This window comes from Tursiops truncatus, chromosome 17 (assembly GCF_011762595.2).
Source record: "Tursiops truncatus isolate mTurTru1 chromosome 17, mTurTru1.mat.Y, whole genome shotgun sequence".
Taxonomy (NCBI): domain Eukaryota; kingdom Metazoa; phylum Chordata; class Mammalia; order Artiodactyla; family Delphinidae; genus Tursiops; species Tursiops truncatus.
In genome coordinates this window covers 77,511,732-77,525,137 of record NC_047050.1, presented here as the reverse complement: position 1 = coordinate 77,525,137, position 13,406 = coordinate 77,511,732, and the positions used below count along the sequence as shown (strand labels likewise).

Here is a 13,406-nt window from a genome sequence, read left to right as displayed (position 1 = left end):
CCCCGTCGTCCCAACTGTGCACTGCTCCACAGCGGGAGGAACTGATTGGGCCCGCCTACTCTGCCCCCAAGGGCCCGCCAGCCGGGGTCCCCCAGCTGGGGCTCCCGGCCGGCCCCCTCCCCTGCACAGCGCACGCCCACATTCCTGATGCGCACGTTCACGGACCCGGTGCCCTGGGGCGCAGCGGCCACCGAACCTTGGTGACATAGAAGAGGTGGAAGTGCCCCAGGCGCGCCTCCTGGCACTGGCTGGGGCTGTACTCGGGCTCATCGGTCGGCCGCAGCAGCGACAGGAACCTCTCCCGCTCCAGCAGCCCGCGGCCCAGCAGCTCCTGCGCCAGGCCCGTCTGCACCGCCTCCAGCTGCCGCTGCGCCGCCAGGAACAGGTCCACTTCACGCAAGTCGGACACCCGCGGCTTCCCGAAGCTGCGGGGAGGGCGAGGGGTGGGGCGGGGAGGGCCGGGGCCTCCCGCCTTCCGCCAGCCTCACCCGAGCGCCCCAGCAGCGCCAGCCTGATCCTCTCCGGCCTCAGGTGGTCTGGGTTCACGGCGTCCACATAGTTGGTGTCCTGGTAGCGCAGGAAGGTGGCCGCCTGGCCCGAAGGGTCGATGACAAGAGGCTACCTGGGAGTGGCCGCCAGGTCACCGCCGTCCGCCCGAAGCCTCGGCTCATCCTTCGCCCCTCGCCGGCCGGGACCAGTGACCTGCCATCAGCGCGGATGCAATCACCCACGTCCTTCAACAGCACGTCGTGGAGCTCAGTGACCTGACACTTCAGCCCGGGCGCCTCCTCCTCCCCTGTGGGGATGTAAGTGGGGGGCCAACCGGCGGGCTTGGCGCCCGATCCCCCTCCCCGGCCCCTCTGGCCCCCAGCCCGAGCCCCGCCCACCCTCCTGGGCCCGTGGCCCGCACTCCAGCCTGGCCAGGGCCAGCATCTCCTCCGCCTTTTGGGCCTCCAACCGGAGCCTGTCTACTTGGGCCTCCGCGTCCTTGACGGCCTGGAGGAGGGGCCCTACGCTCCGCTCAGGGCAAGGCCGGACCCCCACCCCTGCCTGCCGGGCTTAGCCGGGACCCCTAAGGAAGGGGCTGGGAGGGGGGCCGCCCCGCCCCGCCGAGGGGGAGTAGCCAACCTGCCGAGTGAGCTCAGCCATGCCCGCGCCCTCCGTTAACCCTTGTGCTTGTCGATCCTCGGGTTGAGCTCGCGCTAGGCCTGCGGGGGGGCGGGGCCAGCTGAAGCCCTCCGGACCAGGTTGGGGGCTCGCGGGGCGCCTCTCAGCACCCAGCTCTCTCTCCTCCCACCGGCTCCTTCCGGGGGGCTGGCTGCACACCTGTTGGTGACACTGGCTGCTCCTTGGGTAGCTGTTGCACTCTGAGGTTCATGCTGGGGTCGGGGGAGGCGGGTCAGAGAAGCTCCTGGCCGCCTCCCCCCACCCCAACCCCCCTCTTCAGCGCCACTTGAGCTCCGCCTCCCTGTGCTGCTTGGTTCCCTGGCCCGGCGCTGCCGCTGGGCCTCCATGTTCTGGAGAATATGGCTCAGGTCCCAGGACTGCAGCACGCTGACCGCCACGTCCAGCGAGGCCACCTGGCGCCAGTGGTCAAAAGCTCAGGGTGTGTCCTGTGTTCTGCGCGGCCTGGAGAGATGCTGTTAGACTCCCACTTCAGAGAAAAAGGCACCGACTCACAGAAATGTGGCCCTCCCAGCTGGCCAGGGATGAGCCCCGAAGCGCTGACCACGATGCCCCCGAGGTCCTTGCAGTCCCCCTGCCAAGACCACACAGGCCTCCACCTTCCCCTCCTGCCCTCCTCCCTCCACACCCTGCCACCGGCCCCCCAGGCTCCCTGCTTGTGTCCACTGTATGCAGGTCCCTGGCTGCAGTTCCCCGCCTTCGCGGCCTCCCCACAGACCTCAGTCTGCAGGGCACAGCCCTTGGGGCCACACATCCCAAGTCTTACCACTCCTGTTCCTCTGAAGTCCCCCCCGCCACCCCCCCACCCCGGAGTGATAAAGGGGCCACAGAAGGCAGGGTTCTCAGAAGGGAGGGGTAGGGTTCTCCAATGTTTCACATCTTGACTGAGGAGGTTAATCCAGGAGTATTTCCTTTATCATTTAATCAAGCCACACAACTTTGATTTGTACAATGTTCAGTATGTGGTTTGTATTTTAGAAAGGAAAGTTCAAAGGTGTGTAAAATCAAGGATGAGAGAGGAATGGATGGATGGAGCAGATAAATGAATGGAAGAGTGAACACAGGAATGGGTCCATGAATTATTAACAAGGAACTGTGAATACCTACTTTAAAGAGTAACAGCTGCCATTTATTGAGCACTGTGCGCCAGGAATTGTGCTGAAGAATTCCACTCATTGTCCCATTCGTCTTTGAAATATAGGACCCGTTAGCCCCATTTATGAACATATGGAAGCTGATACTTAAATAAGTTTAAAAACTTGGCAAAGGTTAGTTTGCAAGCAGAAGAAATGGAAAACTAAATGAGTGAACAGATAAAATAATAATGGGTGAATTTATGAGTGAGTTAATGAATGGACAAATAATGAGTAGATGAGTAAGTTAATGAATGAATTAAATGATAAAAGAATGAAGGATTCTTGGATTGAATGAATGGATGAAATACGAATTGATACATGAAAAATTAATAGATGAAGGGATTTAATGGATGAATAACTTAGATAAGTAGATGGTTGGTTGAGCAAATGGATAGATGAATTGATGGGTGAGTTCAATCATTGAACACAACTTTTGAGTGCCTTTCATGTGACAACCAAAATGTATGACACTGGAGAATACAGCTGTGAAGTGAACTAACATAGTCCCTGCTTTCTCGAAATTTTCTCTCAAGTAAACAGCACGAATGTGTGTATGAATGCACGATGAAGAGATGTGTGAATTAACAGTAGTTAAATAAATGAATACGTGAGGATGACTTAAGATGGTAGTAAGGCTAAAGTGGATACAGTAATGAGGGGATAGACTGGCAAGTTTATCAATAAATCATTCATAAATTAATGAGAAAATGTGTGAATTGATGAAACAGTAAGTCAAGTACTGGGAAAAGAGATGGTATTCAATGGATAAACATGAAAACAATGATAGATGGGTAGATGAACGATAAAGGGATGATGGATGGAGGGACAGATAATGATTGATAGTTATTTAATTCTTCTACATCATTACTGATTTTTCTGTCTACTTGTTTCACCAATTATTGAGATAGGTATGTTGAAATCTGCTACTATAATTGTGGAGTTAGTTCTCCTTGTAGTTGTCAGTTTTTGCTTCAGGTATTTGGAAGCTCTGTTAGTACCTGCAAAAACATTTAGGATTCTTATGTCCTCTTGATGAAATGATCCCTTTGTCCTTATGAAATGATTCTTTTATTCTCAGTAATATTCTTTGTTCTGAAGTCTACTTTTTCAGATGTTAATATAGTCATTTCAGCTTCCTTATATTTAGTGTTATACTGGCATATTTGTGCTATCCTTTTAATTTTCACCTATCTGTATCTATTTTATGTTATTTTATTTTATTTTACTTTTTGGCCACACTGCACGGCATGTGGGATCTTAGTTCTCTGACCAGGGATCGAACCCGTGCCCCCTGAAGTGGAAGTGTGGCGTCTTAACAGCTGGACCGCCAGGGAAGTCCCATATTTTAAGTTTGTTTCTTATAGGCAGAATATAGTTGGATTTGTAAAAAATTTATCTTTATTTCTTTTGGCTGCGTTGGGTCTTAGTTGCAGCACGCAGGATCTTTCATTGAGGCGTGTGGGATCTTTTTCGTTGTGGTGCATGGGCTCTTTGCTGCAGCACTCGGGCTTCCCTCTAGTTGTGGCCTGCAGGTTTTCTCTCTAGTTGTGGCACGCAAGCCCCAAGGTACATGGGCTCTGTAGTTTGCAGCACTGTGGGCTCTCTTGTTGAGGCGCGCAGGCCTAGTTGCCCTGCAGCCTGTGGGATCTTAGTTCCCCAACCAGGGATGGAACCTGCGTCCCCTGCATTAGAAGGTGGATTCTTTACCACTGGACCACCGAGGAAGTCCCTATAGTTGGATTTTTTAAATCTGAATGACAATCTCTGCCTTTTAATTGTGGTGTTTAGACCATCTACATTTAATGAGATTATTGATATAGTTGAGTTAAAAATTACCCTTTGCTATTGTTTTCTACTGGTTCCATCTGTTCTTTTATTTATTTATTTATTTATTTATTTATTTATTTATTGGGCGGTGCCGGGTCTTAGTTGCAGCACGTGGGATCTTCGTTGCCACGTCCGGGATCTCTGTTGCGGCATGCAGGATCTTTAGTTGCAGCACGTGGGATCTTTAGTTGTAGCATGCAGGATCTTTAGTTGTGGTATGTGGGATCTCTTAGCTGTGGCATGCAGGATCTAGTTCCCTGACCACGGATCAAACTGGGGCCCCCTGCACTGGGAGCGTGGAATCTTAACCACTGGACCACCAGGGAAGTCCCTGTTCTTTATTTTCCTTTTCTTCTTTTTTTGCCTCCTTTCTTTTTGCCTCCTTTTTGCCTCCTTTCTGATATTTTTTAGAATTCCATTGTATCTCCTTTATTATCTTATTAACTATAACTTGCTATTTAGTGCTTACTTCAGGGTTTACAGCATATATACACCTACAACTTATTACAATCTACTTTCAGATGATACTGTACCACTTCACATATAGTATAAGAACCTTCCACAGTATATTTCCATTTCCCCCTGCCAACCTTTATTTTTGTCACACATTTGAGCCAAACAACTATAATTTGTACAGTTTTTAGTATGTGTATCTACATGTGTTATAAAATCCCATGACATATTGCCATTATTTTTGTTTCTTCAATTACCTTTTCAATAAATTTAAGTACTAAGGCCCTATCTCGTACATTTACCTAGGTAGTTACCCTTTCTAGTGGTCCTCACGTCTTTGAGTGGATCCATATTCACAGCTGGCATCCCTTCCCTTCTATTGGTAGGGCTTCCATTAACATTTCTCGTAGTGTGAGTCTGCTGGTGATTGATTCTTTCAGCTTTTGTATGTCTGGAAAGGTATGTCTTTATTTTGCCTTCAGTTATGAACGATATATGCACTGGGTATAGAACTCAAGGTTGACAAGATTTTTTTCCCCCTTCAGTACCATTAAAGATGCTCTCCACGGTCTCCTCACTTGCATTGTTTCCAGCAGGAAATCTGCCATAGTCCTTATCTTTGTTCTTCTGTCTGTAACATGTCTTCTTTTCCTCTGGCTGCTCTTATGATTTTCTCTTTATCACTGGCTCGGAGAAATTTTATCAAATTGTGCTTTAGCCTGATTTTCCTTCCTGCTTCTTGTTGAAATTTGGTGTTTGTTGAATTTTAGGAATGTGGTTTATACTTTTCATCAAATTTGGAAACCTTAAGGTTATTATTTCTTCAAATATATATATTTTTTTCTGTTTCCTTTTTTAAAAAATAAATTTATTTATTTTCAGCTGCATTGGGTCTTCGTTGTGGTGCGCGGGCTTCTCATTGCGGTGGCTTTTGCTGCGGAGCACGGGCTCTATGCGCACAGGCTTCAGGAGTTGTGGTGCACGGGCTCAGTAGTTGTGGTTCACGGGCTCTAGGGCACAGGCTCAGTAGTTGTGGCGCACAGGCTTGGTTGTTCCGTGGCATGTGGGATCTTCCCGGACCAGAGCTCGAACCCATATCCCCTGCATTGGCAGGCAGATTCTTAACCACAGCGCCACCAGGGAATTCCGTCCTTTCTTTCTTCTCTCCTTTGGAGACTCCAATTACATATATATGAGGCCTCTTGAAACTGTGCCACAGCTCGTTGATCCTCTTTTCGTTTGGAGGAATTCCTTTTTCTCTGTGTGGTTTTATTTGGAGTAGTTTCTATTGTTAAGCCTTCAAATTCACTAATCTTTACCTCTGTTGTGTCTAATCTGACGTTAATCCCATCCATAGATTTTTGTTTGTTTTTCATCTCAGACACTGTCATTTTTACCTCTAGAATTTGTTTGTTATACCTTCCGTGTCTCTATTCAATTTTTCAAGCATCTGGAATATAGTTATAACAGCTGTTTAAATGTCTTTTATGCTAATTCTAATATCCCCACCCGTTCTGGGTTTGTCTTGATTAGTTGAGCTTCTCATTATGGTCATATCTCTATGCATCTTTGTATGTCTGGTAATATTTAATTGGATGCCAGACAGTGTACATTTTGCCTTGTTAGGAGCTGTATATTTTGTATCTCTATATGTATTCTTGAAATTTGTTTTGGGATACAGTTATATTACTTGGAGAGTTTTATCCTTTGGGTCTTGCTTTAAGATTGGTGAGGCTGTACCAGAGCGGTATTTGCTCTAGGACTGATTATTCCTCTGAGGCAAGATCCTTCTAAGTGCCCTACCCGGTGCCACATGGATTGTGAGGTCTCCTGCTTGGGCTGGTGGGAAAAGGCTAGGCACTGCTTCCTTCCCTCCTGACAGATGGCTCTGTCCCCAACCTTGAGACATTCCGTCACACACATGAGCCATTGAGTACTCACCTGAATCCCCAAAGGGGTCCCTACACACCTCTGGAATGCTCTTTATCTTTTTTTTAAATTTATTTTATTGGAGTATAGTTGATTTACAATGTTGTGTTAGTTTCAGGTGTATAGCAAAGTACATCAGTTATACATATAACCACTCTTTTCTAGATTCTTTTTCCATATAGTCCATTACAGAGTGTTGAGTAGAGTTCCCTGTGCTATACGGCGGGTCCTTATTAGTTATCTATTTTATATATAGTAGTGTGTATATGTCCATCCCAATCTCCCACTTTATCCCTCCCCCCGTTTCCCCGCTGGTAACCATAAGTCTGTTGTATACATCTGTGACTCTATTTCTGTTTTGTAAATAAGTTCATTTGTACTATTGTTTTAGATTCCACATATAAGCGATATCATATATTTGTCTTTCTCTGTCTGACTTACTTCACTCAGTGTGACAATCTCTAGTTGCATCCGTATTGCTGCAAATGGCGTTATTTCTGAAACGCTGTTTCCCTTTGCAGCTCTCTTCTCTCTGGCCCTTGCAGTCTGACTGCCTTGGAATCTCTGGACTCTGAACCCTGTCTCCTTAACTCAGGGAATTGACCAGGCTTTGCCTGGATACCCCGCTCCTGCACCACAGCCTGGAAGTGCTCTCAAGGTGGTTAGCTGGGCAATCAAAGAGCTCACGTAGTTTATTTCCAGCCTCCTGGGGATCACCGATTATTCCCTGATGCCCAGTGTCTTGAAAACCATTGTTTCATATTTTCTGTCTGGGTTTCCTTGTCGTATTTCAGGTGGAAGGATAAATCAGGTTGCATTTACTCCATCCTAGAAGCAGAAATCTCTGTTCATTTTTTTCCCACCTTCTTTCTGTGTTTCATTTTGGGTAATTTCTATGTCTTCTAAATAACTAATTTTTCTTTCAATGTCTAATCAGCCATTAATCACATCCAGTGTGTTTTTCACCTCCAACATTGCAGTTTTCAGAAGTTTAGGAGTATGTACATAAAAATAGAGACAGATGGATGTGGAGGTGTGCCGTGTGAGATACAGCTGTAAGTTTAATGCCCTTGTCCACTTATGCTGCGTCATTTCTGAGTCAGCGTTGATTGATTTTACTCTTCACTATGGGTTATATTTTCCTGTTTCCTTGCATGACTGGTAACTTTATTAAACTTTTATTTGCAAACAATTACAGACTTACAGGAATTTGCATGTACCCTTAACAAGTTTTCCCCAGTGATGGTATCTTATACAACTATAGTGTAATATACAAAGGAGGATATGGACACAGTACGATCCACAGACCCCACCTACTTCGTTTCAACAGTTTCACATGTATCCCTTTGTACGCCTACAGTTACATGCAGTTTTATCATACGTGTAGGTTTGTGCACCCACCACCAGTCAGGATGCGACCTGTCCCATCACCACAACGCTCCTCTGTGTCACCACTTCTAGTCACATCACCTCTGTCCCCTTTCCTTCCCTGCCCCTATTCCCACCCCGCAAAGCACTGATCTGGCCTCCGTCTCCATAATTTCGTCATTTTGAAAATGTCATGTGAATGGAATGACAGTATGTAACCCTGGGAGATGCGCTCTTTCTTCACTTGGCAAAAGGCCCTTGAGACCCGTGCAGGTGTTGCTCTATCACCAGTTCCTTCCTTCTCACAGCTGAGGAGTGTTCTGAGGTGTGGACTGGCCTGAGTTGGCTTAACCTTTCACCTACTGAAGAACATCTAGGTTGCGTCCAGTTTGGGGCTGTTACAAGTAAAGCTGCTGTGAACATGCATGTGCACACTTTTGTGTGGACACAGTCCTCATTTTACTGGAATAGAATGCCCAGCAGCGTGTGCTGAGTCCCACGGGAAATGTATGTTCAGTTTCTTAAGACACACCCACTGTGTTCCAGGGCAGCTGCCCCGCTTTACGTTCCCACGAGCACTGGGTGAGATCCGGCTTCTCTGCGCCCTGTGCCCCCGCTGGTTCCCGTTTCAGCCCCTTTGCGTTCCCACGAGCACTGGGTGAGATCCGGCTTCTCTGCGCCCTGTGCCCCCGCTGGTTCCCGTTTCAGCCCCTTTGCGTTCCCACGAGCACTGGGTGAGATCCGGCTTCTCTGCGCCCTGTGCCCCCGCTGGTTCCCGTTTCAGCCCCTTTGCGTTCCCACGAGCACTGGGTGAGATCCGGCTTCTCTGCGCCCTGTGCCCCCGCTGGTTCCCGTTTCAGCATTTCTTCCAGGTGCGACGGAGTTGGACAGCTTGTGTTTATTGGCATCATTATATCCTCTTCAGTGAAATTTCTCTCCATGCCCTTTGCTCACTTTATAACTAGATCATACCACTTACCATTGAGGTGGTGTTTTTTTTTTTGCGGTACACGGGCCTCTCACTGCTGTGGCCTCTCCTGTTGTGGAGCACAGGCTCCGGACGCGCAGGCTCAGCGGCCATGGCTCACGGGCCCAGCTGCTTCGTTGCATGTGGGATCTTCCCGGACCGGGGCACGAACCCGTGTCCCCTGCATCGGCAGGCGGACTCTCAACCACTGCGCCACCAGGGAAGCCCACCATTGAGTTTTGAGAGTTGTTTGTATGTTATAAATATGGGTCCTCTGTCAGATACGTGGTCTGCAAGGATTTTCTCCCTCTCTGTGGCTTGTCTTTTCATCCTGTTAACAGGGGCTTCAGCAGAGCAAAAGTTTTACATTTTTAGGAAGTTCAATTTGTTGGGTTTTTTTTTTCTTTCTTTTATCGATTGATTGTGCTTTTTGTCTAAGAACACTTTACCAAGCCATAGGTCCCAAAGATTTCCTCCTGTGTTATTCTAAAGGTTTTACAGTTTACATTTAAATACTAATCCATTTTGAGTTCATTTTATATAGGGTTTGAGGTTTAGGTGAAGGTTCATTCCTTTGCTTGTGGACGTCCAATTGCTCCAGCACCAGACTGTCCCTCCTGCAGCCAGTGGCCTCCCCTGCTCCACAGGGTACTGCTCGTCTCAGTGCCCCCTGCCCCACCCTCAGGCACCGGCGGGCTGGACATCCTCCTCAGCACCCCTCAGAAGGCCGCCTGCATGCTTCTCCAGCCTTCATGCCCTGTGCCCACCGCCCGGGCCTGCCCCAACACGGCCCGCGGAGAGGTGGGCCTCCCTGTGCCCCTCCTCGCTCCAGCCCCTCTGAGGCCATGGCCAGGCCCTTCGGTCCTCCTAGCCTCACATTTTGCTCCTTTGAGGAGGAAGCAGGAGGAGTTTGAAGCCAGAGGCTCTGCTGGTCTTTTCAAGCTTGGCTTGTTGCTTATTAAAAAGGAGAAGCCAAGAAGAGCAGAGGGGATGCCTTCCAGGACAAGGGGGAGCCTGGAGCAGCACCCTGAGGAGACAGCTGGGGGTGAAGGTGGCGCCCAGGACACGGGGTCCCCAGGTGGCAAAGGCCCTGGCACCCCACGGGTGGAAGCAGGGGCTCAGCAGCAGACCCGGGCCGGTCCCACATTTTCCAGCCAACACCTCAGCTCTACAGACTGGGGTGGAAGGACACACGGCTGAGATGGGCGAGGGCCTGAGATTCCAGTCAGACTCATTTGAAGAAATTAAGGCCGTGGCATTAGGTGATCTGGCTTCACGGCTGCTCCCACAGGCCCTGGGTCAGCCTCATCTGACCTGGCCTCCTGGGCCGGGGAGAAGTCCAGGCGCCCGTGTCCCCAGCCTGGCCCAGGGCCTGTGAAAAGGCCCCTTGACATCGTTCCCGGGCGCCACGAAGGAGGTGCCAGGCTGAGCTGCCTTGGGCAGGGTCATGGCTCCAAGCCCTAGGGCTCAATTTTCTCAGAGACGTGGAAATTCTGAGTGAGGGGCCAGGTGGGTGGTCCTAGCGCTGCCCTCAGTGCCCCAGAGCTCCCGCGCTGGCTCCCGAGGAGCCAGTCTGTTTCTCCACCTCCCATGGTAACACTGCTTCCAAGGTGGGCTGAGGGCCCAGGGACGTGAGTAGAACCCCGGCCACAGGAGGCCCCAAGAAACCGGGAGCTGTGGTCTTGATCGCGCGTGCCCGGTAAGGCTCATAGCGAGTACTTTGGGAGGGGAAGGGCCTGCAAAGGCTCTGGGTCCTGGAAGGTTCAGGACCAGCCGGGGCGGGGCCCCCAGGCTCCTGACAGCTTTGCGGGTGGGGGAGCAAGCGCACCGGGGCCTTCTGCCCACGCCCGCGCACCTGCTCGGGGGTGCGTCCGTCGTCCGCACACACCCGGGGGTCAGCTACGAGCTTCACAAGCACCTCCACGGCTTCCAGGTGGCCCCCGAAGGCCGCTCGGTACAGCGGCGTCCGGCCGAAGGCGCCCTGCTGTACGCGCTCACTGAGCACGGCCCGCCCGGACGAGGCGCGGCCCCCAGTCCTCGCCCGGCGCCCACCTTGCTGTTGCGACTGGCGCCCTGCTCGGCTAGCAGCTGGATGGCCAGGGACTGCCCGCCCGCCGTCGCTGTCCTCGAAGTCCACGAGGGCCAGGCGCCGCTGCAGCCGCCGCGCCGCCCGCACCGCGTCGCAGCTCACGCCCTCGCGGTTCAGCAGCGCGTCCACCTGCGCCGGGCGGCGGTCAGCGACGCCGCGAGCTCAGGGCCCGCCGCCCCGCCGCCCACCTCCCCCAGGACCGCCTGGATTTCGCCCAGGTTCCCGTCGAAGGCCGCCTCCAGCAGGCCCGCTTCCAGCAGGCGCGCCTCCAGCAGGCGGGCCCCGCGCTGCCGCTCCTCCTGCCGCCGCCGCTTCTTCCCACTGCCGCCGGACCGCCTCTGGCTCCCGCCGCAACAGGGCCACGAAGGCCTGCGGGCAGCCCAGTGCGGTCACCGCCCCAGCCCTGGGCCCCCAACCCTGGGTCCGGGCCCCGGAGCCCGGCAGTTTCCGCCCCCGAGCCCTCCTTCCCCGCCGCCAGCCCTGCGTCCCCCCGCCCTAACCCTGCGTCCCCGCCCCCAGCCCTGCATCCCCGCCCCCAAACCTGCAGTTTCCGCCCCCAAGCCCTGCGTCCCCGCCCCCAGCCCTGCGTCCCCGCCCCCAGCCCTGCGTCCCCGCCCCCAGCCCTGCGTCCCCAACAGCGCTGCGTCCCCCCGCCCTAACCCTGCGTCCCCGCCCCCAGCCCTGCGTCCCCGCCCCCAAACCTGCAGTTTCCGCCCCAAGCCCTCCTTCCCCGCCCCCAGCCCTGCGTCCCCCACAGCGCTGCGTCTCCCCGCCCTAACCCTGCGTCCCCGCCCCCAAACCTGCAGTTTCCGCCCCCGAGCCCTCCTTCCCCGCCCCCAGCCCTGCGTCCCCCACAGCGCTGCGTTCCCCCGCCCTAGCCCTGCGTCCCCGCCCCCAGCCCTGCGTCCCCCACAGCGCTCCGTCCCCCCGCCCTAGCCCTGCGTTCCCGCCCCCAGCTCTGCGTCCCCGCCCAAAGCCCTGCAGTTCCCGCCCCCGAGCCCTGCAGTTTCCGCCCCGAGCCCTCCTTCCTCGCCCCCAGCCCCGCGTCCCCGCCTCCAGCCCTGCAGTCATGCCCCGCTCCGACACCCAACCCCGTAGACCTCACCTGCCTCTGCAGCTTCTCCATCAGCTCCAGGTAGTCCTGGTGGTCCTGCTCACGGCAGGCCTGCTCCTTGCTCGCCAGGAGCTTCCGGAAGGCTCACTGGATGGTGGTGGCTGCTTGGTCCGCCGCGGTTGGCCCTGCTAGTGGGGAGAGGGCTACGGATCACAGTGCTCCGCTCCACGCTGCGGTCCACGCGGCTGCAGGACCAACACCAGGTGTGCCCGAGCTCCAGGTTAACAAGGCGAGCGGAGCAAGCGCACTCCCTCCTGACCTGACGAAAGGATCAAAAATGTTCTAAAATCCACAAACACAACTAAACCAGAGTAATCCACCGGCTGGGCTGAAGTGGGGGTGTCTCAACCCATAAGCCCACTGGAACTCAGAATAGGGAGCCCAAGGCCCCTGAGAGCTGTGATCCGCTGGCGGCACACTCTGCCTCGCCCCAGCAGCGCCCTTGGCTACAGGGAGGGTCTGAACGCCTGCCCTAGGAGAGACGTCCACACCCACCTGCCACTCTCTGCCCATGTGATGAGGCGACCAGTTAGCCTCTCTGGGCCTCAGTGTCCCTTTCCTAAAATGGGGTGATGGTAGCTACACCCCACAGGGCTTTCCAACAGTCCAATAATAGAACACTGTGAGTCCTGAAAGTAACTGCTCAACCTATGTTTCCATAATTGAGACTCCAAGCAGAGGAGAGCCAGACCCAGGGGCCATGCTCACTGTGAAAGAACTGCAGGTGAGAAGGTGCGGACATGCCACAGGGAAGGGATGAGACGGCTTTCAGAAGATGCTGGAAGAAAACAAGCAGAAAAGCCAGCTCTCCAAAAGCACCGCAAGCTAGGGAGGAACTTAATAAAAACAGAAATCCAATAAAACAAGGGATCAAAGACAAGATGGGAAAAACAGAATGAGGAGGTAAAAGAGTCATCACAGAAAAGAAGACAAATGGAAAACAATAGTCAGCTCTGCAGACCAACAGCTAACACAGGACCAGATGAAAACAGAGCCGATGTGGTGCAGAGTGGAGCTCGGGGCAGGAGAGAAGGGTTTGGGAGGGTCACGGTGAATGCTAGCAAGGGGGCGGAAACCGGAAGGAGGAGACACAGAAGATGACAATAAAACGTGACAATAATTAGTGTCTCTAGAATGCGGATACTAGTGATGGGGAAAGTATTTAGAGATAAAATACAAAAAAAATTTCCTGAAATGAATCTTAAGACAAAAGGGACAAAGAATATACCAGGAAACAAAAAAACTGGCAGGTTGTTTTTAAGGTTGCTGACTCTTAAAAAAAAAAAAATGTCATTGGGATTTCCCTGGTGGTCCAGTAGTTAAGACTCCGTGCTCCCA

The 13,406-nt window shown here is 52.6% G+C and overlaps 1 protein-coding gene and 1 long non-coding RNA gene across 2 annotated transcripts in view; both read right to left on the bottom strand.

Moving 5' to 3' along the window:
* LOC109552684 (uncharacterized) overlaps window positions 1–13,406 on the bottom strand; it is a 148,805-nt gene that overhangs the window by 115,842 nt on the left and 19,557 nt on the right. The window lies entirely within an intron of this gene.
* IQANK1 (IQ motif and ankyrin repeat containing 1) lies at window positions 18–12,810 on the bottom strand. Its single transcript, XM_033842888.2, is given in 13 exon segments — window positions 18–425; window positions 497–622; window positions 703–796; window positions 888–1,058; window positions 1,133–1,140; window positions 1,204–1,580; window positions 10,721–10,846; window positions 10,918–10,987; window positions 10,989–11,083; window positions 11,143–11,260; window positions 11,262–11,323; window positions 11,892–12,196; window positions 12,777–12,810. Coding segments are annotated over 13 exon segments (1,854 nt in total). The 3' UTR covers window positions 18–157.